This window comes from Lepidothrix coronata, unplaced genomic scaffold, assembly GCF_001604755.1.
Source record: "Lepidothrix coronata isolate B3197 unplaced genomic scaffold, Lepidothrix_coronata-1.0 Scaffold27, whole genome shotgun sequence".
Lineage (NCBI taxonomy): Eukaryota > Metazoa > Chordata > Aves > Passeriformes > Pipridae > Lepidothrix > Lepidothrix coronata.
In genome coordinates this window covers 1,943,472-1,967,644 of record NW_016690207.1, presented here as the reverse complement: position 1 = coordinate 1,967,644, position 24,173 = coordinate 1,943,472, and the positions used below count along the sequence as shown (strand labels likewise).

The following is a 24,173-nucleotide window of genomic DNA, read 5'->3' as shown; positions in this document are numbered from 1 at the left end:
AGTTTAGGCCAGCTAAATATACTTACTGGACAATTTTCAACCCCAAAACCACAAGGATAAGAGAGTGTGTCTGAATTTCTCAGTTCCCTGTGCCAAAGGGATCTTCACAGCCTGTCCACTGTTGGTTGTTTGATTTTTTCATGGCTGTCTCGAGGTTTTTATCCCCTGAAAACACTAACACTCAGTTTATAACAAAGTTATGAAACTGGCTGCTCTGCTCCCTAAAAAGCTCTCAGAAACTTAATTTGAGCAATCAAAGGAAGAACTCCATGTAGGGATTTTTATTATTATCAGTAGTGAACTCCAGATTTACTGACATACAGTGGTTTTCCTTGGCCTGGCCGGATGTTTGTCAGGAGAATAAAATCCAGGAGTAAGAGGGTTGAATTAAATTAATGCTCTTCTTTCCTTCTGCTGTAATTCCCAAGATACAAAGCAGAGATAAATGAGTTGAAGGTTAAACATCTGTCCTTCTGAAGAACTATATATCTGAATTAATACAATTTCATTGCTCGATTGTAGAGAGTAGAACTGAAATTTTAAAGCTGATGAGTGCAGTGATTTGAGAAATAACTTGGAAAACAAGATTTCAAAGGACCCTTTCAGAAATGACGTATTCATTTTAGACATAAAAGCCTCCTTTCTTCTTCCTCCTTATTTAAGCTTTTAAGTTGGTTCATATGAAGTACCTCCTCTTCTCAAAGTTTATTAAAATGCTGAACCCAGACTATCTGCTCTGCCCCAATTCTATGCATTTAAAGCTGGGTCTGCTTTTTATTTCCCTCAGTCTAAATAGTCAGGTCCTATCTGGGGGAGGGAGGAAAGATGTTCTGGATATTATTGTCATTATTATTGCAATGACTACTCAGTTTTATCCTATACTAATATATATTAAGATATGGACATTAAAAGACTGAAAGCCTGCTGATTTTGTTCTGTACTTTACTTTCTATATATTTTCCATTTTTTTCTAAATATTAAGAGAAGGAGGTGGAAGCTTCGACATTTTCCTTAATCTTGCTTTAATTCAGGTTGGAATTCTGAAAGTCGGGGAAAAGACCAGTTGACAAAGTGTTTCCACATTTCTGAAAGGGCCAGGAAGTGTCACAAAGGGCCAGGAAGTGTCACAGACACGACCCAGGCTGCAAAGCCATGGCCTGAGCTCAGCTCCAACAGAGATCCCTGACTTCTGGTGACCTGGAGTGGGCTGTGCTCGTGATATTTTAAAGGATTTTCCTCTATTTAAAATACTGATTTCAGAAGGAGCTTCTCTAACTGAGCTCCCAAGAGCGGGTCTAGGTTTGAAATACATAAAAACCCATTAATCTCTTATTTTAAAGAAAGCACCGATCCCGGTGCTCTGTCCTGCAAAAACCCCCTTGGAACCCGAGCCAGAAAATCCGTGGATGGGGAACGCTGCAGGAAACAGGTGCGGAGCAGCTTCCCGGCCACCAGGAAACGGGCTGGGGGGGTCGGTAATGTTCGAAGCGGAGCCCCCCTGTTCTGTGCCCGCTCCCGGAGCGCTTTCCCGGGGGCAGCCGCGCATCCTCAGCCCGGGGAGGATGCGCCCCTGGCTGGGTCTGGCTCTGCCTGCGGGGGCGGCTCCCCACGCCCCGGGGGGAGTGTGGGACAGGTATAAAAGGGGGAACACGCGGAGGGATGAAGAGTTTGGAGCGGGGAAGGCGGGAGGGGGAGCGGCGAGAGGAGGCGCATCCCGAGCCCGGGCGGTGCCGCTTCCCGAGCGCAGGGGCTGAGCCGAGCCCGCTGGCCCGGAGCCCGAGGAGGGGAGGGAAGGAGGGAAGGAGGAGGTGCCGGTGCCGGCTCCCTGCCGTCCCCTCCGGCCGCGGATTTGGGGCGATGCTCGCGGCCGCGGCGCTGTGCGCGGCCGCGCTGGGCTGCGCGGCGGGGGCGCGGCTGCTCAGCGGTAAGAGAGGGTTTGCGGGGGGTTGCGGGGGGTTGCCCGGCGCTGGGATCGCCCCCCTGGCACGGAGAGGGAGCTCCGGCTCCGACGCCGCTCTCCCCGGGCGCTGGGAGGGTCGGGATGCGCGGGAATGTCGCGACACGGGGAGGATGCGGATGCGGGGGGAAGGTTGGGCTTGGTGGGTTTGGTCTGCGACTCCCTCGGGAGGGGCAGAGGAGGGACAGGCCTTGAGCTCTGCTCTGTGGGGACCAGGGACAGGACCCCGGGGAATGGCCTGGAGCTGTGTCAGGGCAGGGTCAGGTTGGATCTCAGGGAAAGGTTCCTGTGGGTCCCTTCCAGCTCAGCCTATTCTGGGATTCTGTCCCTTCCAACTTTCGTGACTCTGTGATTTTCCCTGCCCTGCCCTGGGGAGCTCACTGAAGTCAGCAGACTTTGGGGCAGATCCCGTCTAGGCAGTGAGGAGATAAGGGGAAAATACAAGGAACCCTTTCAGCACTGCTTACAGCTACACAGACAGCATGCCCTGTAACTCAAACCCTCTTTGGGATCCCAAAGAGCAGTAATCAGACATCAACTACAGTAGATTTTTCCTTAGCTGAAAGTAATGGCTGATGAGGCAGAGATTTTCTGCCAGTAAGTGGAAAAAAAATTGCATTTGTGTATCAGAAAGACCCTGAGTGCAGCTTGTGACAGTATTTGTAGACAGTGGAGCTTTTTTAATAACAATGTGCTGTCTGTGTTTTTCTCATGCCTTTCACAACAGCAGTGGACATGTCCCTCAGAAGAGGTAAGGGGGCTTTGCCTGTCTCACCAAGCCTGGATGAGTGTAAAGTTCCCAAGAGAAATACAGGTTATGCCAGAAATGTATTCTCTAATACTGCAGTTGTAGCAAAAAACTGTTCCTGTTGTAACTTCCGTGTAAAGTGTTAACAGACTGATTCTGACTAGTTAACTGTTCAAAAATTCCCCTATGAAAGGTCTTTAAACTCTCACTCTTACAGTGCTCATGTAGGAATACAGAAGAATAAAGCAAAGCCAGCAAATAACCCACGGAGGGGTTTATAATGACCTGTCCTCTCATCCTGTTTGTTCTGAGCACGTTACAAATGTTGCTGAATGTTTTCCTTCAGTGCAGACACGTAGGTTAGCAGATTGTGTCTGCAGAGAAATATTTACTGAGTAGAACAAAACTGTTTGTTTGCACAGTCTAAATATTGGGACTGTTTTGCTGAGGAACGGAGGAGTGCCTGGATTCAGACGATGTGTCTGTTCACTTTGATCTCCCCTTGTAACCAAAATAAGCTTGTGCTGCTTCTGCATGAGAAAGTTCTTGGCTTCTGACAGCCTGAAAGCAGACACTGTTTCCTTCCTGGGCAGTCAGCAGCATCACCCAGAGCAGAGGGAACTGGGCTGAGGGAACACATCTTGTTTGCCCCGGTAGAGACACTGAAAACTGGAAGAGTAAGTTTAGGTGGGAGAATGGGAAGGAATTCTTCCCTGGGAGGGTGGGGAGGCCCTGGCACAGGTTGCCCAGAGAAGCTGTGGCTGCCCCATCCCTGGAAGTGTCCAAGGCCAGGTTGGAGCAACCTGGGATAGTGGAAGGTGTCCCTGCCTGTGGCAGAGGGTGGAACTGGGTGAGCTTTCAGATCTTTTCCAACCCAAACCATTCCATGACTGCAATATAAACTCCATGGAACTATTACACACACCCTGAAAGATAAATCCTTGCTGTTTCTGCTTGTGTAAGGGAATCTCTGATTTTAGCTGCTTAATTCCTTAAAAATAACAATAAATTTAAAAAATCCTCTTTGAACTCCTGCAAGGGAGCTCTGTTCTGAAAATGCTGCATATGTGAGCTTGCTGTCTGGCACAGCATTGCTTCTCTGGGAGGAACTCCCAGGATCTGGAACTCACAGAAAAATCGTGAGGGAGCTGAGAAGAGCAGGACATGAAAGGACAGTGCTAAAAACTGTTTGAGGCAGTAAGAAAAGCTTGGAGGTGCCACTGCCAGGCCAGGAACACAAGAGGCTCTTTCTTTACCTGTCTACTTTTCCATAGAAACAGTGCAAAACTCGTCCAGATGGAAGCATTAGCACCGAAGTCTGGCCCTGCAGGCAGAGTTGCTGTGACAGGTCCCTCTCCCTCCCCGCAGGACAGACAGTTTGCCGCCGTGGGACGCAGAAACCCTGCTACAAAATCGTGTATTTCCACGATGCCTCCCGCAGAACCAGCTACGAGGAGGCTCAGCTGGCCTGCCAGGCTGACGGGGGACACCTGGTGAGCATCGAGAGTGCAGCAGAGCAGAGACTCATGGAAACCTTCATCAGGAGCCTCCTGGCTTCTGATGGGGATTTCTGGATAGGGCTCCGCAGGAAAAAGGAGGAGGAGGAGGAGAACAATAGTACAGAGTGCCAGAACTTCTACTCCTGGTCGGATGGCAGCTCAGCCAAGTTCAGGTGGGTGCCTGTGGGTGGCACTGGGAGGCAAAAGGGTCAGGGACTGTCACCTGCCTTCAGCAGTCACAAAGGATTCTGTCAAATGACCCAAGGAATATTGTCCTAGCTGCCATCTGTGATTCATCCCACCCAGATATAAAGTCACCCTGCTCTGGAGGCTCTCTGTTGCTCCATGTGACACCTAGAGTGTTTAGCTCGGGCTAATTGATGATTTTTGGTTGCTAAAAGGAGGGGGAAGAACAAGTGATCTGGTCTTAAAAAAATCTGATTAGGCAGCTACAAAATATGTGCTTTGACCTGGAGGTTCCTGCACTTCAGATGCCCTGGAGCTCATCCCTGAGCAATGGGCTCTTTCCCTTCCACTTGCTGAAGGAATGACATTTTTTTTTCCTGTGAGACAGTTAAATCTGAGAGCTGCAGGATTTCTTTGTAGACGTGAAAAGTTTTCACAACATTTGTGAGATTTCTGCCTCCCTGTCTTAAGGTGAGAGAAACCACAGCATTTGTTGAAATTTAAAATATCAAAGCAACAACATTTACACCAATCTGCATTCTCCTTCCTATTGCACATGGGTAAAAAACATCTTGCCAGTGACCTTCTTGCCTTGGCAGCTCATCAGATATTTCAGTTGCCCTGTGAAGAAATGAATAAAACTGCTTTTAGTGCTGTCGGGTGTGTTAAAGTTTCTCCTGTGGTTCAGATATTGGGGGTGGATAATGGGAAGCTGGAGCCAGATCTGCTGCTAAGAAACAGGCACAGCTTTATTGCCTTCCATTGGTGAGACACAGCTTATTTATGCTAAATGATAAAGCCAAGGAAAACACCAGGGGAGGAAGGAAGTGAGGGAGAAATACAGCGTTGGAATGATTGAAAAAACACTGCTTCAACACACAGGGGTGTTTTCCCACGTGGAGTACCTTGGGATAGCTGGAATTATCTCTACTGTACGGGCCAGCTTGGCAGGCAAAACATGGTTTGTTCCAAAATAGTGGGTATTGAGCACTTGTCAAAATCTAAACCCAGCTTAGAAGAGTTCCTCTGAGCTGCAGAAGATGCCTCCTCAATAGCAGTGATGTTCCAGGGGGCTGAGCCTCCTTCCTGGGTGCTCTTGGAAAAGCCTGCACAGTTGTCTGGTGGTGAAGTTTATTATTAGAACAACAGCAACAAAAAGAAAATTATCTGCAAGCCAGTGTTGGTGCATTTCCAGAGAAAACCAGATCCCCCTTTAGCTTTTTCATTTCCTCATTAAAGAGGTGTTGAAATTTTGCGAGGCACCGAGGCCAGAGAGCAAAAAAAAACCAACTGTGGTAGATGATTTTGCACAGGTCTAAAATCGTTTGGGAAAGTCAAATTTCTCCCGAGGGGTTCCAGGCAGGGAGGGGCTCAGCCCTTTGCTCCTGAACGTTTAACACCCTGATTGCTGAGTTGTTTTTTTTTTTTTCTTTGGAAAAATCAGAATTCCAAGAACAAACAACCGTATTCCCAGGGAAAGGGTGGGGTGGGAGGGTGTGCTGTGACCCTCTGGCTGTGCCCTCTGGGCTGTGTTCCCATCTGAGCTCCCGGGAAGTGACGTGGGGTGGCCCCTGCCCGTGTTGGTTGTGTTTTCCCAGGAACTGGTACGTGGATGAGCCATCCTGTGGGAGTGAGATCTGCGTTGTGATGTACCACCAGCCATCTGCCCCGCCAGGTGTCGGGGGGCCTTACATGTTTCAGTGGAACGACGACAGATGCAACATGAAAAATAACTTCATTTGCAAATATTCCCTCGGTAATGAGTCATTCTGTGCCTTTGAAACCCAACCCCCAGAAGGTACGAGGAGGCTGCAGGGACACGGGGAAACCCTTCCTTGGCTTCACTGCTGGGAGATGGGTATCTCTGAGTTTATGCAAGTGCTGGGGGAAGCAGTCTCAGCATTAATATCTGCAGCTCCCTGTGACTTGGTATAAATTTTCAGAGGGTTTTTATGAAGTGTGAAGTGTTTGAGGTCTCAGCTGGGGCCTGAGGGAGAGAGAACACCAGAGAAGGGTGCTCATGGTGTTGGTCTCCCCACTCAAATTGTGCTTTTCTCTTTTCTTTCAGAGAAGCCAACGAATGCTCCAATAGAGAATCCTCAGAGAGGTGAGCTGCAGTTTGGGGCTCTTCTTCAATGATAAGTTAACTTTCAGAGGCAGCCCTGTGTTACAGTCATTCTCAGCAGGCTGAAAACACACTGAGCAAGAAACTCCCCTGCAGTTTGCACTTTTCCTTGTGCTCTTCCATAACCCATTCTGTAGGAAAACAGCCTGGCTGCTGTCAATGGAAGCAGAAGAGGGCCAGTACCCTTTACCCATCTTTGCAGCTCTCAGTCTCTTCCATCCCCTCACCCTCACTTTTATGACTCTTAAGCTCTTTCAAAAAGAAAACCTGCAATGTTAACTAAGCTGCTTCTTCCCAGATGTTGCCACGGAGCCCTCGAGCCCAGTGCTGCCAGGAGAACCCCGGAGGAGAGGTGTTAATGTGACAGCTGTGGGAGCCAGAGGTACGTTGTGCACTCCCCCCTGGCTGTGCAAATCCACATTTTTCACATTTGGCTGCAAACAGTTTCAAATGTTTGACCCAAACTGTAGGAGACTGTATATATAGTCTGAAAAAAAACCCCACCCTTCCCTCAAATCTTCCCCTTCAGTACAAACCTGAACTGGCTGCTTTGGCCACCAGAATGTTCAAAATCTAGAGTGTTCTGGGTCTGAAAAAGGTACTTTTATTGAATCATTTCTGAGTGGCTAAATTGATCATGTTTTGTTTGTAACTGTGAGAATCTTCCAATTCCTTCTTACCACTGACTCCTTTTTACCCCTAGAACCTGTTCAGAGTCTTGCCTACATCCTTATTCCCAGCATTCCTGTGCTGCTGCTCCTGGTGGTCGTTACAGGCATCTCCTGTTTTTGGCTTTTTGTGAAGAGGTAAGTGGCGTTTTTATGTTAAAACCACCTGTGGTAGCATTTCCTGGCAGTAATCTCACAGCTGCTTTTGGCACCCTGTGAGGTGCTCTGCAGAGGACCTCTTGCAGCCAAAGAAATGTTTAAAAAGTGCAGTGGGTGCTCCAGGCTGAGTTATTTTCAAGGAAAATTTTAAGCAAATCACATTATAGCATATTAGTGTGTTCACAGACACAGTAGTCAGGGAACAGTGTAAACAGTTGATTTTCATGATGGTAGCACTTCATCTTATTAAAGATTTGAATCATTGATTTGAATTATCAGATGTTCCCCTTCAAAAGTGAAAAACGTGGAGATAAAAGGAGCAAATAATACTTATCAATAACCTCTCCTTGCTTTCCCTGTGTGCACAGTAGCTCTGGTTGTGGTTTTGGGAACGTCAGGGTTGGGTTTTGCTGCCTCAGTATCTCCAGGGTCATGCCAGGGGGCTGTTCCAGGTGTGCAGCACGGAATGACAAATAATTCCCAGTTTTATGCAGAGCCCGGGCTCTGAGGGTCAGCTTTCCTCGAGGGTCAGCATTAAATTACTGTAAGAGGTGTGGTATTGCTTTGTGCCATAACAGGGGTTTTTGTTTCCCCCCCATTCCCCAGGAGGGAGGAGCGGATGGACACGAGCCCCAAGGAGGAGGATGCCTGGCTGTCCAACAGCCCCAGCCTGGACATCTACAAAGTCATCAACAAGCAGTCGGAGGCAGATCTGGCTGGCACCAGGCCTGGCACCAAGAATTCCTCCTTCCGAGCCCGGGAGCACTCGGAGCTGGGCAGGGACGGGCAGGAGGCAGCGCCCAAACCCCCCAGCAGTGGCTTTGGGACCGAGAGTGGCTTTGTCACCAACGACATCTACGAGCTCTGTGGGGACCGTGTGGGCAGGAGCCAGGAGTCCACCTGGGTGGACAATGAGATTTATGGATATTGAGCAAACAGACAGGAAAAAAACAACCTGGAACTCAGATGACAAAGTGGATGCTGATACGAGTTCACCTGCCCTGTCTATGCACTTGTTTTAATAACAGTTATAGGTGGTGTTTATCCTGGGTTTGCATTGTCCCCATATTCTTCTCTTTTTTTTTTTGAAAGAATGTGGGTTTTTAACGATCCAGACTGAAAAGAATGTATATATTTTGCTTTGCATCAAGCCCCCTTTGCCCTGGGAACGGCTTGTTAATAATCTTGATTCACTTTTTTGTACCAAAGATATGCCTTGAAAAACTACAGGACAATCCCAAATCCTTATTTATTTAACTGACCCAGTTGTCTTAAAGGTGCTAAAAGTTGCCTGTCAGGTGTGATGGAGCCCTGCTTTCCTGGACATGGGGAGTGGGGAATGAATACCTTGGTGTGCTTTACTTGTGTGTGCAACTTTTACTTTACCTATTAAACTGCCTTTGTCTCAAACCACGAATTTTCTCACTTTTCCACTTCTTTCCCTCATCCTCCTGGGAGGGAGGGAGTGAGGGGAGACCAAGAACATAAAGCTTGTCAAGCAGGAACACAAATAGGACACACCTTTTGCCCTGCAGGTGTTTCTGGCTCCAGGAGAGAGCAACGTTTTGCTGCTGAACAATTCTCTGAAGCACCTAAAATGAATTTTTAGCTCTTGACAGGGTTCTCCTCCCTTGCATGGAAATAAATAAATAGGAAAAGGAAGAAAAACCAATTTTCACAAGCCACCAGGAAACAAAGGTTTGGCAAAAGGTGTTTTATGCGTGGCTGACACAACAACAGAACTGAGTGAAGGGGTAGCCACAAACCTGTTCTGCCAAAGTAAACAGGCAGGAAGAGGATTCTACTGCAGACACTGAAATATTTCAGTGCACAAGGGCTCTGTGCTGCACATCTGCAGTGTCACAGTGTCTGCCAAGCCCCTGCTGTTCCTCCACCAGAACGTGGTGCAAGATGAAGCCCTGAAAGAAGTAATTCCTTTAAAAAAAAAATAAAAAAGAATTATTCTTCCAGGTCTTTTGAAAATGGCATCGAGTTAGCAACAATTTCTCCTGAAAAGCAAAATCCTTATATAGGAGAATAGGCAGTGCTGGGCACTTGGAATGCCTGGAGTTTCCAATGCAGTAATTAGTGCTCTTTCATCAAGAAAAAAATCGATCCGTTTTGACTCTTATATTCTTGGTCTCTTCCCTCGGTTTTTTGGGGTGGTTTGTTGTTGTTTTTTGTTTTTGTTTTTTTTTGTTTGTTTGTTTTTGTGTTTTGTTTTTTTGTTTTTTTGTGGTTTTTTTGCAGGCATTAAGCATCAGGCACATCCTGAGCATCTCAGGAGTTGAAAACCAGAAAACGAGAGGCAAAGCTTGCCAGAGGTAGGAGATGAGGCGTCTGAGGCTGTGTTTTGGTCTGGTCCCGGCTCCCCGAGCTCGGGCAGCGAGCTGCGTGTGCCCAGGTGAGGGGATTTTAGAAATTCTGCTGCTGGACGTCTCCTCTGGAGCCCTGGAGCCGCAGTGACCACACGAGGGCATGTGCGCTCCACGTTTGTCCTCCACCAGCTGCTCCATCCCTGCTTTGCCAGGAGCGCTGGGATCCCTTTTCCTTGGAGCACGGCAGGAGACATCGGTGGCCGCTAAAATCTCCTGGACAAAGGATGTTTTTGTGACTGCAGAAGTGGCCAGGAAGCAAATAAATGTTTTAATACTAAAGAATCCGGTTTACAATAAAGCGACTGTGAATGAATATCAGGCAATATTTGGCACAGTGGAGAAAAAGTTACTTTTAACGCACCAAGCTCGAGTCTGTAAAAAAAAAATGAAGCCCCTCCACAGCAGAGAAATGTCACAAGTGGCACTTTGGGATGACACCACTTTCTATTCAAGTAGGATTATGGAAAGCTTGCTCATGTACCTATCAATCACTTAAAAGGGTGGATGTCTGACTAACTCAAGTCATCGGTTAGTCATTGCCAGAACTTCTGAAGGGGATAAATAGAACAGTGAGAGCACTCTGGTTGTTCTCCATGGCAGCCCAAGTCAGCAGCATCATCTCCAAATGTCATTCCTTAGAGAATCTCGTGAACAGGCATTAATTTTTGCACAGAGAACTTCAGCTCCCTTTGCAGAACAGTCATCACTCTTTGACACGTAACAAATTTAACCAACTTTCACAAGTATGACACAGCTTTACGTGTAGAACTTGTACAAAAAAGGGAAAGCAAGAGGCACAAGTTTGTTCCTTGCTTTCTTCCACTTGTTCTTTTCGTGGCCACGCTCTGTTTTGAGCTGTGTTTGCATCAGAAAAGGTCTGTGGCTGTGTTGCTGATCCAAAAGACATGAGGCCTCTTGTTTGGATGTGCCTTGTTTGGTCAGTGGAACCGAGCAAAGATTCCAGGGGTGATTCCTGGTACCCAAAGTGAGTCCTCCAGCCTGAGATGGGGCAGAGGATAAGAGTGGTCAGAGAGGGACAGGCATGAACTGAGAGAGCAAAGATTACTGCAGAGTTAAAATGGCATTTTTGGAATGAAAGCAAGCTCATGTGTAAGTGCACAGACAAATCAGACCTGGTGGACTTAGCACTGGAAAGGGAATTTAGCATGAAAGGCCTTAACTTTTTTCACACATTGTCAACCCTGAAGGTCCTCTAACCATTTCATGTCAAAGAGCTTCCCAATCTGTCTTTCCAGGTGTGCAGGAAATAAATAGAGGAATAGTTTAGTTATAGAAGGGACCTGCAAAAGTTATCTAGTCCAACTGCCTGAGCACTAGAGGGAAAAACAAAAGTTAAAGTGTGTCATTAGGGCATGATTCAAGTGCCTGTCAGACCCTGACAGGCCTGGGGCATTGACCCACTCTCCAGGAAGCCTGTTCCAGAGTTTGATCACCCTCTTGGTAAAGAAATGCTTCCCAATATCCAGTTTGAACGTCCCCTGACGCAGCTTTGAGCCCTTCCCACAAGTCCTGTCGTTGGATTCCAGGGAGAAGAGCTCAGCACCTCCATCTCCACATCCCCTCCAGAGAGCCAGGAGGTTGTCCCTCAGCCTCCTTTTCTCCAAGCTGGATGAAGGCAGAGGCCCCAGCTGCCCCTCACAGGACATCCCTCCTCCTCCAGCCCCATCAGCAGCTCCAGGAACCTCCTCTGGATGCACCCAAGCACCTTCTGAAATGGTGGGGCCCAGAGCTGCACCCAGCACTCAGCACTGTGTGATCTTGACTGGGATTTTGGGGGGCTGATGTACCAACGAGAGGCATCTTTGTGATCTGGAATAACTGGGGCCACTGGAAAAGCTGCTCAGTGCCAGGGAGAGAGGATTTGTGTCAGGAAACTGCCTTAAGGACCCACAAAGTGGGTGCAGCAGCTCAGGGTCTCAGTGCATGGAGCCCCTGATTTAGGGCTGGAGAGACACCTGGGGCTGACCCATTCCCCCTCATCCTGCTAACGAGCTGGGCCTGCTGGGATCTCATTAACGGGATAATGGGATCTTATTAATGCAGGGGGTGGGTTAGACCCCTCCCCTCCTACAGCCACACTGTGGGGCACCTACCAAGCTGGGAGAGCAGGAGGGGATGCCCACACCAAGCCGTGGGGGGAACCTGGGGGACCCATCGACCCTCAGCATCACTGCCTCATCCCTGTCTCTGCCTCCATCCCCCCCCCCATCCTCATTCCTGTCTCCATCCTTGTCCCTGTCCCCATCCCCACCTCTATCCCTGTCCCCATCCTCGTCCCTGTCTCCATCCCTGTCTCCGTCTCCATCCCTAACTCTGTCCCCATCCCTATCCTCATCCCCACCCCATCCATCCCCATTCCATTCCCTATCCCCTTCCCCATCCCTATCCCCATCCTCTTTCTCACCCCTACCCCTATCCATCCCCTGTCCTCTTCCCCATCCCCTCCCCATCCCATCCTCTTCCCCATACCCTCCCCATCCCATCCTCTTCCCCTCCCCATCCCGTCCTCTTCCCCACGCCCTCCCCATCCCCCGTGCTCTCCCCCGTCCCTCCCCGGCCCCTCTCCCGGCTCTGTCCCCACCCCGCTCCCGGCTCGGCCCCGCTGGGCGGGCGCGCCGCCGGTTTCCATGGCGAGCCCCCGCCCGCGGTGACGCGCGCGGTGACGCCGCTCGGTGTCCGTGTGTCGGTCCGTCGGCGGCGGAGGGACGGGCGGAGCGGGCGGAGGGGGCGGCGCGGCCCCGGGGCCGCCGAGCACCGACCCCGAGCAGCCCGAGCCGCCGCCGCCGCCGCCCCCCGAGCCCAGCATGGTGATGGCCGAGCCCCGGCGGCCCCCGGCGCTGCTGCCCCGCGGGCTCGGCCCTGTCCGCGTCGGCTTCTACGACATCGAGGGCACGCTGGGCAAGGGCAACTTCGCCGTGGTGAAGCTGGCGCGGCACCGCATCACCCGCAGCGAGGTGAGGTCGCTCCCGCCGCATCCCGACCCCCCGTCCCGCCCCGCGCATCGCCGCGCTCCGCTGCCGCCCCGGGCATGGAGCCCGCCCGGGATGGGGGGACCCGGCTCCGGGATGGGGGGACCCCCTCGGGGGTGGAGCCGGCTCCGGGATGGGGGTGCCCTCCGCAGGATGGGGGTACCCCCCGGGGATGGACCTGGCCGCGGGGATGGGGGGACCCCACCAGGGATGGGGGGACCCGGCTCCGGGATGGGGGGACCCCCTCCGGGGGTGGCGCTGGCTCCGGGATGGGGGTACCCCACCAGGGATGGGGGTACCCCCCGGGGATGGACCTGGCCGCGGGGATGGGGGTACCCCACCAGGGATGGGGGTACCCTGCCCCGGGGATGGAGCCAGCACCGGATTGGGGGTACCCAGCCCCAGGATGGGGGTGTTCCCCCGGGATGAGGGTACTCCTCCGGGGATGGAGCCAGCCCCGCACTGGGGGTACCCAGCCCTAGGTTGGGGGTACCCCTCCGGGGATGGACCCGGCCCCGGAATGGGGGTACCCGCCCCCGGAGCCGGGTATTCCCTTGCGCGCCCCTCGCCCGCTTTTGTCCCTCCTTCCGGCACCTCCCGCGGCGAAGGGGATATTTTATTTTATTGCAGCAGCAGCCGGGTTGGTTTTTCCTGCTTTCATCTTGCCCGGGAAGGGCAGGATAACGCCTCCTCCCAGCCCCTGTGGCTCAGGCCGCGGGCGAGTGCTCGGGGATGTCACCCCAAGGATGTCACCCCCGAGGATGGCACCCTCCCGACCCCGAGCATCCTCGGGGTGAGCGGGGCAGGCGGCTGCTGGGTGAGTTGGGGAGCTCTCCCTGTGAGCAGGGAAGGTTCAAACCTTGTGTCGTGCCCGCTGTCATGCCCTGGATCTGTCCCGGTGTCCTGACCCGGCCGGTGCTTGCAGATGAGCAGAGCTTCTCCCTCCCTGGGTTATCGGTTCCAGCAGAGGAACTTGTGCGTGTCCTGAATCCTTCCGTCCAGCATCCTGCAAGTTAACCAAATTCAAGCATTTTTAGCCTCTTTGTTTAACCGCCCCCGTGTATTACCCGGTGATTATTGTTAATACCTTGTGCTTTACCTACAACAAAAATGATTGTCAGTCTGGGTGGATAAGATGTGGTCGTGTTCACTTTAAAAGGGGAAAAAAATAAAAGGTGTCTGGTGAGAGTAATGGCTCTGAAAGATCAGCTTTCTCCTATATGTTGCTCTTAGGTAGTTTTAGTCACTACACCTAGAGGTGAGGTTTTTGTAAGCCTGTGTTCTGGCTGCTTTCATTGTTTGCTGAAGAAGAGGTTGCCGTGCTGCTCTGTGCCTGACAAAAGTCATTAAAATGTTTCCTGAAGTACAAAGTGAAAACTGAACAGACCTGCAGTTTATTCAGCGCCCTGGGCTCGTGTGGCAAAGTCATTCCTTGCAGGAATGGGGTAATGCTCAGTTAAGGGAAGCAAACCCGTGGTGCTCACACTGCTCTGGCCACACAGGGCTAGATGAGCTTTGCATCCCAGGGGTTAACAGCGATTTTTCTTATTTCTCAAGTTCATAACAGACTCAGTTGTTTTTAAGCCCTTCCTTGCTGTTCCTGAAGAGCCAAGCAAAGCCCTGGCAGTGTTAGTGTTCCCTTCCCAAGTTTGTTGCCAGATGCCAAACTTGTAAAGGCTTCACTTGAAGATATTAAGTTGTCACTTGCTCTTCTTTGGCAGACTCTGTGATGGGGGGTGAGAACTTTAATCTTTATTTGTATTGTACTTTTACAAAGTATGTTTGTTTAGCATTGTTCAAAATAACAAAGGTTACAGAAAACTTAGAGCTCAGCAGCTTCTCAACTCTGCTATGATTTTTATTTCACCCATGTCCTAAGAAATTGCTGAATTCCAGTCCATTCTAATACATAATAATGATATTTTTTTTTTTTAAAACCAACTTTTCTGTCCAGTCTGAAGCCTCTTTACCTTCTGTGTGATTTTTACAGCAGATTTGCCTGTGTTGGAGGTTTGTGTCAAGGTCTTTGATTTTTTTTTTAATTATTTTTATTTTTTTTTTAGTGCAGCTGCATCATGTTTCTGCAGCAAGAGATGCAGGAGTGTTTATCTGGAATTTAATTGCTGAGTTAGTTGCTGGAAGTACTTACATGGCCTTTGAGGAAGGGGAACCCTATTAAGATTACTTCTGGTGATGTCAGAGGAAATAAATTCCAGCCAAATAGTATTTGGAATAAGCACTTCCAGTTTGGAGCACCTCATCTGATTGTTAGATCACTGGGCACACAAAGTGGAAGTCCTGCTTGTTCATGTCTCCAGATGGAAGGCAGGTCGTATTTCAAGCTTGTTCTGAGCTATTGCTTAAATTTCTTGAGTTGCTGATTTCTCTGTGCCTGTAATAAAATTCCAGGGGCAGAATACTCAGTTTTTTAGAAAGGCTGTGCCTGTGTTCCGCTGCAGGAAGGTCTGTGCTGCGTTGCTGCTGAGACTTGCTCAGAAAAGCTGTTTTAAAGGACTATTTCCTTGCCTGACTTTCTCCTGAACCTCCCCATTTGAAACCCTTTACATTCAGAACCTCTTTGTCGTTGGGCTCTTTTAGCATCAGTATTTTGAAACAGTATTTCGTGTGGGTTCGACCTATAAAATATTTGCTTTTTTGTTTTTACACAACTCTGCCCAGCCAATAACCACCAAATTAGAAAGGATGGGATCTTATTGCCTTGAATTTCAGCGCTCACAGATGACGTGCAATCCATCCTTTTTACGGAAAACCTACAATGGGAACATAGAATGGCAGAGTGCAGGTGAGAATGGCTCGAGAGCAGACAGGGGTGGTAGCTGGTGTGTGCAAAGTCAGAAACCTCGTCGTCAATCCCGCATTCCCGCAGCCCTAAAATTGCACAATCAGTCAAAGAGAAGTGTGAAAGTTAAGGAAAATGGGGGGGATTTGTGGGAATAGGGGTGGTGCCTGACTCTTTTTCCTGCCAGTCCATGCAGGGTGCCCCAAAGGGGGGCCAGGGCTGCCCTCGACCTTTGCTTTGCTTGTTGGAGTGTTTGTTGCCAGTGAAGTGGAGGGCACGTGCTTTCCTGCCACGCTCATTTATCCTCTTGCCCAGAAACCCTGTGATCCCAGGGTAACTTCTGTTAATGAGGCGTGGAAATAAGCAACAGATTTTTATTTCTTTTCCCCCCTCGGTCCTCGGAAGGAGAAAGGAAAAGAGAACAGAAGTAACTGGGAGCAGAAAGTTGAAGAAGACCGAGATTTGTTCCTGGTGAAACAGGATGATGTGTGAAATAGTGAAAAAGCTCTTGGAATAGGTGAAGGTGCTGCTTGGAAAAAGCACTTTCAGGAGGAAGGCAGGTCTTTGTGAATAGGCTGTGAGAGAGGGAGAGTCGTGTTCCCCACCCACCCCCAAAAATCTGTAACCAACGCCCCCCAAGGGTTAATCACCTCCAGAGGGACACTGGGCGTTGCTCCCCAGGTGAAAATAAAGTTCTTTATGTCCCTGTGGATCACACTCTGCCTCCAACTGCCTGCTGGGTTACAGGGACTTTGTATTTTTCTCTGGCAAAATAAAAATTAAAAAAATAAACCCAGCTCCTGATAGGAACTGTGGTAGCAGTTTAGCTGATCAGGTGTGCTTGGGTGGGACACAGGCAGGGACAGTTTGGATGTGAATTTGGGGGGAGAAAAGTTGTATTGTGGTTTGATTTTTTGTTTGGAGTGTTTGGGTTTTGCCTTGTTTTTTTTTTTCTTTGAAGAATTAAATGAATAACACGCAAACAATGAAAACTGAAAGCTGGAGTAGCTGAAGAGCAGAAGAACTTTCATCTTCTTTGACAATCATTTCATCTTCACTTCTTGGCAGCTTCAATTCCCAGATGTCAGATGAGGATTGAGCAAACTCCAGTCTAGTAAAAGAGGGAAGGAAATATGTGCTATCCCTAATATTTTACAAATTAGTGGGAATCACGAAAGTTGCAAAGATATTTTGGAATGTGACCCTTTGAGCAGCACAAACTGGTGATGGGGGAAGGGAAGGAACGGGAACCCCCTTTTGTTTTCCTTGTCAGAAGAAGTTTGTGCTAATATTATATATTGATATTTGGCCGGGGTTTTTCTGTTGTTTGTTTCTAGCTGTTGCTAGTAGCTGTTGGCAAGCTGTGTATTTAGGAACAAAACACACTCTTTCAGATAGGAAACTGTTCCATGGCTTGAAGGAGCTTCTCCACCTCTAAGAATTACATCCCTTTTCCTGTCATCGTGACCCAGCTGAGCTCATGGACACGAGTGAGCTGCTGAATGCTCTGTTCCTCCTCACATCATTATGAAAGATGGTGCTGGATTTTTAAGCATTTCCAAGTGGTTCTTCTCTCTAAATCCTCTCTGGCCCCGGCAGAGGATGTGTGAAAGTTAAAAGATGCAGAATAGACTTGAGATGTTTAATCTGCATTTGAGTGTGGAAGAAGAGGTGGCAGCTGCTCCTGTGCTGCTTCTCCTATAGGAGATGCACATATATAATGTGCACATATATAATATGCACACTGAGAATTGCACAAGGGCTGCAAAAAGCAATTTTTTTCTCCTTCAGGTAGGTTTTTACTGCGTTAAAAATCCCTCTGAATGGTCCCAAGTAACTCCACATCATGAGACAAATCATGGTTTGATGCAGTGGGGTGGGATTTTTTTAAACCAAAAAACTGTTTAAACTTGAGATATAGTTTGTTCTTGCTTAGTTTGTAGCTCCAGTAAGATATTCCTAATTAGCAGAGAGCTGTGCTTAGGGTTGGTTCAAGTACCTGTGGTTACACAACACACACCTTTATGGATCCATTGGTGGTGGCTGTCGACTGACTGATGCAGCTCCAGAAGTCCTGTTTGGGAATTTTGGACAGATTACGGATGCAGCAGCACAAAATTCCCCTTTTAACATGATCACAGAGGTAGCAAGTAGTTTTCTGAGGCACTGGCTCATTCCATGGTGCTCCAGTACTTTGTTTTCCAACATATAATGTGATTTCTCAAGGAGTTCAGTGTTAGCTGTGTTAATAAAGAACATTTTACGGTGCTGTCAGGATTATCTGGTGATGTCTGGGTGAAAAACATTCCTGTGGCAGTTTTCCTCCAAGCCCTGGACACATGGCAGTGGTAATAATTTTGGGGAGGTCTGTGTGGATGGACAACAGGAGGTCACTTTGTGCATTAACCTTAATTTTGGGGAGGTCTGTGTGGATGGACCAACAGGAGGTCACTTTGTGCATTAACCTTCTGTGACCTGTTCTACATCTACACTCAGTTTTTATTTGTGGCTTTGGGGAGAGGGAAGGAAACGTTTCCAAACTCTTGGAAGAGGGTTTTTCTGGAGCCATTTTGCTCCCAGTGACTGTGTGCCCTGAAGACTTGTTTTCCCTGAAGAAGGTTTTGGTTTCAGTCTTTCAGCAGCCTTGGAGAGCTGTTTTATTTTGAGCGAGGAGATGGGATAGGAAACTTCTGGAAAAGGAAGAAAGTAGGAAACACTGGAACATGATTCACTGCTCTTGGCCAGAAAGTGCAGTGGAGGTTACAGCAGGATCTGTGGCCATGCTTCCCAAACTTATATCACCCATTCTTTCTTTATTATTCTTTTTTTCAACGCTGCTTCCCTCTAATCACATTTTACTGGTGGTTGCTCAGGAAATAAGAGCTGCTCAGGGATTTTAACCGTGTAAAGACAAAAAAAAAAAAGAGGCCCTTTTTTATTTATATGAAATTGCATAATTATATTTTTATTTATATGAAATTGCTTACTTCTATTTTTATTTATATGAAATTGCATACTTATATTTGTATTTGTATGAAATTGCTTACTTCTATTTTTATTTATATGAAATTGCTCACTTCTTAGGAACTGACATTATATGGTTGCAGAGCATCATTAACCTCGGAAAACATAAAACTGCAGTGGGCACTTGTTATTGAGGAACTGGAGTGGAGTTGGAAGTACTTAATCTTTAAAAGGGAAGAAGGACAAATGAGTTACCTTGGGTTTTCTAGGGAAGTGGATACTTTTTTTTTTTTTTTTTAATATCTGGGAAACCAAAGTTTAAAAACTGTTGCTGTTGGAAGGTGGGAAGTGCAGAGTTCAGGGTAAAATGCTGGAGATTTTTGGAGCTTTTCATCTCCCAGACTGGACATCCCTTGTTCCTGGTGTGGAAGGTGTGTTACCACCGTGTGACAGGAATGGCACACTGCTCCAGAGGAACCTTTTCTTTGGTTTGTAAGGGAGAAACAGCAGGTTCCAGCCCTCTGAAACCCCAAATAACGGGTGTGAAATGCAGAGATGAGGAGGATGAAGCAGAAAGCAGCTCCTGTCTCTGGCTGAGCGCAGAGGGAGGGGGTAAAATGAGTTAGAGGAAGGGCAGAGATGTGACACAGGGCTTGTTTTAATAAATATTTCCTGATATCCGGGGTTCAGTGGCTTTGCTGCGGTTGCTCTGACACTCTGGAGCTTTCTAGGGAAGCGATTTCTCCTCAGGCTCAGAACTGGTGCCTGCAAAAAATCAGCAGTAACCAGAAGTCCTTTTATGAGGCGTGATCTTAAATTGGGCCGGGGAGGCTGAAAGGTGTGTGGAGGGGGTTGTGGTGGTGATTTTTTTTCCCCCTAAAGCTGCAGGAATGATTATTTGCATCCTCTGCTGCCTCGTGGCATCAGGGCAGAATGTCTGAATGACAAAGTGGCTTCACTTTATTTTTATGCAAACCCCAAGTGGAGCTGGAAGGAATAGGACTGGAATGGGGGGTAACAAAGAGGAGCAGGATCAACGTGCTTGATTTGCCTGGGTTTTGTCCTCGTAGTCCAAAGGCAGAAACTTCCAAAGGGAGACTTGTGATTTATTTTTTTTTTAGGATTTACCACCTTGAGCATCACTGTTCCATGTGTTTCTCAGCTCCATGTGATGAAGAATAGAGGCTGTGCAATTAATGGTGAAAAATTTGTAGCATGTGGCCTTTTTTGCTTGTTTTTAATGGCTGCATATGACAACATTCTTATAAATGTTTATTGTTTCTTGATAAAATTGTTTTAGGGAGTTCTACGTTATTTTTAAAAATTGCTTAAAAGTTTTAGACATTGTTTAAAAAGAAAATCCCACAGCTGCCTTTTGAAAATGTTTTTTGTCTGTTTTAGATGAGTCTTGTTCTGCTTCAGCTCTGCAAAAGAGCCTCCTGCATCTCACAACCCGATTTTCCCTGATTACCATTTAATCACTCATAGCAGAATCTTATTTTCCTGTTGGATGAGGGAGACAAGGGACTTCTAAAGAGGTTGTGGAGCAAAAGCAGAGTGAAATGAAGTCAATAAATAGTTAATTGTGAATTCAGGTGGGTCCCTAATCAGTGTTACTGGAGATAATGAGGTTCACCTCCTGTGGATTTTGTCTCCTGCTCAGCAGCTGTCTCCCATGTTCAATAGTTTGTGAAATGCTGTTATAATTGGGAGCATTTGTGTGACTTACATTGTTTGCTCCTGCTTCAGCATTAATAGTGTGATATTCAGGGTGAATAAACACCATTTATACATTCAGCACTCTTTAGTATTTTTATCCTTTGCATGGTTTTTAGAGTGGCAACGTTTTTGCTTTCTCCTTGGGTTCAAATTTTCTCCTTGGGTTCAAATTTTCTCCTTGGGTTCAGATTTTCTCCTTGGGTTCAGATTTTCTCCTTGGGTTCAGATTTTCTCCTTGGGTTCAGATTTTCTCCTTGGGTTCAGATTTTCTCCTTGGTTCAAATTTTCTGAGTGCCTTCTGTTTGAGACTTCCTGAACACGTGTAGTCACCTTCCCTTTGCAGGTGGTAGTTAAAACCAAGGTCAGTAGGACCCAGATGTGTTTTGTGAACTAACTGAGATGTCTTTCCAAGGTTTGACTGATAAATAGATCTGTAGAGTTGGGTTGTTTGTTTTTTTTTTTTCTCTGAAGGGATAAACTGCAGATGTCCTTTTGTAGTTGCATATTAATTAACAATTAAACATGTCACAGTTGAAACCACGTGGATCCACCGCCATGTTTTGATGATTTGGGTTGAGCCAGCAGTTTTTCTCACTTTAAAATATCACTTTGCATTTGAGGGATTCAAATGGACTCCAGCAGTGGACACCAAGAGGCTTTTAAAGAGGGGTTTTGTCCCTGTCAGCTGTTCCTACCTGCTGTTGATACAAGAGCACCTGGAGCACTGGCTTCTGTGTCTTCCATCCCATGTAAAACCTGCTTTTTCTGACATATTTAATGCTGCCAGTCTGTATTTTTTAGTGTGGGATTGGAAATTCTGAACTCCAAGAAACCCTCCAGTCATCTGGGGTCATTGCATTGCCCCCCTGTACAATGAGGGCAAAACTAATGAGGAAAACGTTGGGGAGTTTTCATCTCACCCTTGCTGTTTGTCTGCAGGTGGCAATAAAAATCATTGACAAGTCTCAGCTGGATGCTGTGAATCTGGAGAAGATCTACAGGGAAGTGCAGATAATGAAGATGCTGGATCACCCACACATCATAAAGCTCTATCAGGTGGGGGCAGTGGTGGCTTTTCCCCTTTCTCCCCATCTCTTTTGCTCCTGGATGAACTCTTCAGTGAAAGATTTTGAAGGTTTTTTAATTCTGATTTTTATTTATTTATTTATTTATTTATTTATTAGTGCCCGTAGTTTGTACAGTAAAATATGGGTTTGTTTTGTAGTGGTTTCTCTTCTGTTTCATCTTCTGTCCCTGCAGCACATGGTGAAATGTTTGGGGCTGCTGGCATTTCTGCTCCAGTTCAGTCTTGCCTCTAATGCTTTCCTGAGATACTCCCTTTAGGATCTCCCTGTTGGGGCTCTGTTTAACAAACAGAGATAACACACCCTTGCTTCAAATAAACCTGGCTCAACAAAGATCTGGGTGTGCTAAAGCTCTGAATTTGAGGTCATCTGACAACATCTCCAAAGGAAAAACGAGCACAAGGACTTGGACCTGTGGTGGTGGAGTTCTGGGTGAAGATGAAGATCCCAATTTAACTTTGTTTTATGTGAAAGGAACTGGCATTTGATCTATAAAATGTTGATCTGCCAAGCAGAGAGGGACCTTTAAGGAGTTAAATAAAATAAATAATGTCTTCCACAGTTCCTTCTGAGTGAATGGCAACACACAAAAATGGTAGAGGAGGGACTGAGAAAAGTTAAATTAAGTCTGGAGATCAGGAAGATCATTTAAAGAGGGGGGTGATGACTATGGAAGGCTTAATCCTTCACTGTTAGTGCTTTGGCTGGTTAAAAATGCGTTTGACAGGTGAGTTTATTTTTAAAATAGCCTTCAAATTGTCCCACTTGGCTGCTTTTATCACGTGCCCATCACTGTGCTGGGTTCCCACCAGGAGTTCGAGTTGTCTCGTCTCAGATAAAATGCAAAGACCAAATTCACCAAGGTCTTGTCCATGAACAGCTCGTGCTGGACTGTTTTATTGAGGTTGTTGAAAGAGACCCAAAACGTGTTGAAATGGTTGTGTTGTGCTCAAGGTAAATCCAAAATGATTTTTGGAGGATTTTTCCCTTTGGGTCAATATTTTGACTGTGCTGTTTGCACACCTTGTGCAGTTGGAAAGATGGTGATGACTCCAAGTGCAAGGCAAAGCTTCCAGATCTTTAGCAGAAGAATAAGGATCCATTTTGGTGGGTTTTTTTTTGCTTCTTGCTCTTCCCACAAGCACTCATGTGTGATTTCTTCATCGGCAGGTGATGGAGACCAAAAGCATGTTGTACCTTGTGACAGAATTTGCCAAAAATGGAGAAATTTTCGGTAAGCAAGGGAATATTTTCATCTTCAACATTTTAATGCACTGGGTAATTAAGGATCTTTCTGGGTCTGCTGTCGGAGACTTAATATTTCTGTACATTTTTGTCTGAAGTCATAATTTTTTTTCTGCTTTACTGGAGTGATTTCTCAGAGTGGCTCCTGGAATTGAGGATGGGATATTCTGCTGTGGGTGTCTTTGCCACTGTTATATTAAGATGCTTTAAGGACACTGTGACGTGTTCTTCAAGGTGTGGGGGTCAGGAGCTGGTAGCTGGTTAATGTTCTTTTAATGCCCTGTCAGGCTTGGTGTTAAACAGCCTGGTATTAAACCTCATTGAGTCTTTTCAGCTCTGCTAAACCATCCCCTCGTGGTGCTGACTGATAGTTCATGGGCAGGGTTGTTTTTGACCTGCTTCAGGGAAATTTTCCCCACTCAGCAGCAGTTTTGTGTAGCCATGGCTTTCCCCAGTTGATGTCACTGCAGTGAATAATGTGTTCAGCCCCAGCCCTTCGAATCCTGTCACCTTTTGGATGGCTTTTAAAGATATCTTTTTTAACTTGGCAGAGCACACGAATGAAAAAGGTTTCACTTGTCCTCAAGACTTTACAGATCTAGAGAGTAAATATTTGGGAAAACACTTCTCACTCAAAACAGCAGCCAGACGTGCAAACACTCCTACATTAAATATGTACAGTAACCATGCAAAGTGTGCTCTGGGTGTGCAGAAGAAAAAGCAACAGTTCCATTGACACTCTTCCCAGCGCTTCTCTTGCAAACTTGCAGTGACTGATGCACAGATTAACCAAAGTGACCTAAATTCTGCACTGGGTTTTGTCCTGCTCGCTGGGGAAGCCCGAGTCGTGTTCTTTTGTCCTCAAACTAAATTTTACCGAGGGTGAGGTTCCCTTCATAACTAGTCCTGGTGACACTGCAGTACCCAAGAACAGAACACAGTCTCTGATGGTTTTTGGACCATTTCAGCACAAAAACCTCCCTCAACAGAGCCAGGCAGGATCTGAGATTTATTTTTTTTTTTAATGATAAAGATTCTTTATAACATTTAATGTAGATTCCTCCACTGAAATTCCAGCCACTGATTGCTGCATTCATAAGATTGGAAATACAGGGAAATCCCCTGAGAAGGGATTATTTGTTCCTTACTGAGCTTGAACTGGGTGAGGGATGTCTTGACTGCCTGAACCTGAACCCAGCTCACAGAAGGTTGGAAGGGATTTGTAGGGAATGACTGTCCAGCTCTGCAGCTCATTGCTCAGGACCCTGGATGGGGGCTACAGCCTCAAGCCATCCTGTTCCAACGTTTTGGCCACCTGCAGAGAAAAGAACCCTTAGGTTTAAACTGGATTTCTTGTGTTTCAGTTGGTTTCCACTGCCTTTTGTCCTTTTGCTGGGCACTTGAGCTGAGAGGAGCCTGGCTTTGCCACCTCCCTCCTGTTCAGTGTTTATACACAAAATGAGATTTCCCTCTGCACCTTTGTCTTCTCCAGGCTGAGCCCCCACTGCTCTCTGAGCTCTGCAGACCCTTAATCATGTTCATTAACCATCACTGTGCTCACTTTGGTGTGTAACAGAGCTTTAACATTCCAAATTTAACACGGGTACAAACCTAGATGAAGGACTGCATCTTTAAGCACTGACCACTGGG

At 47.3% G+C, this 24,173-nt stretch overlaps 2 protein-coding genes across 2 annotated transcripts in view; both read left to right on the top strand.

The window, feature by feature from the left end:
- The first annotated feature begins 1,857 nt into the window (after nucleotides 1–1,857).
- Nucleotides 1,858–8,399, top strand: LAYN (layilin). Its single transcript, XM_017809549.1, has 7 exons — nucleotides 1,858–1,924; nucleotides 4,074–4,377; nucleotides 5,989–6,146; nucleotides 6,459–6,497; nucleotides 6,814–6,897; nucleotides 7,219–7,321; nucleotides 7,949–8,399. Exons 1-7 carry the CDS (start codon nucleotides 1,858–1,860, stop codon nucleotides 8,271–8,273), a joined length of 1,080 nt encoding a protein of 359 aa, XP_017665038.1. The 3' UTR covers nucleotides 8,274–8,399.
- A 4,140-nt stretch (nucleotides 8,400–12,539) lies between these two features.
- SIK2 (salt inducible kinase 2) overlaps nucleotides 12,540–24,173 on the top strand; it is a 33,158-nt gene continuing 21,524 nt past the window's right edge. Inside the window, exons 1-3 of the mRNA XM_017809530.1 lie at nucleotides 12,540–12,695; nucleotides 21,133–21,249; nucleotides 22,449–22,512. Coding sequence (XP_017665019.1) covers nucleotides 12,546–12,695; nucleotides 21,133–21,249; nucleotides 22,449–22,512 — 331 coding nt within the window. The 5' untranslated portion in view covers nucleotides 12,540–12,545. The remainder of the gene's footprint in view (nucleotides 12,696–21,132; nucleotides 21,250–22,448; nucleotides 22,513–24,173) is intronic.

Bases quoted from the DNA above. Each gene is read 5' to 3' on its own strand.
- LAYN (XM_017809549.1), top strand. From the start codon at position 1,858: ATGCTCGCGGCCGCGGCGCTGTGCGCGGCCGCGCTGGGCTGCGCGGCG. The intron at 1,925-4,073 runs GTAAGAGAGGGT...CCCTCCCCGCAG, and splicing joins GGGGGCGCGGCTGCTCAGCG to GACAGACAGTTTGCCGCCGT. The intron at 6,498-6,813 runs GTGAGCTGCAGT...GCTTCTTCCCAG, and splicing joins AATAGAGAATCCTCAGAGAG to ATGTTGCCACGGAGCCCTCG.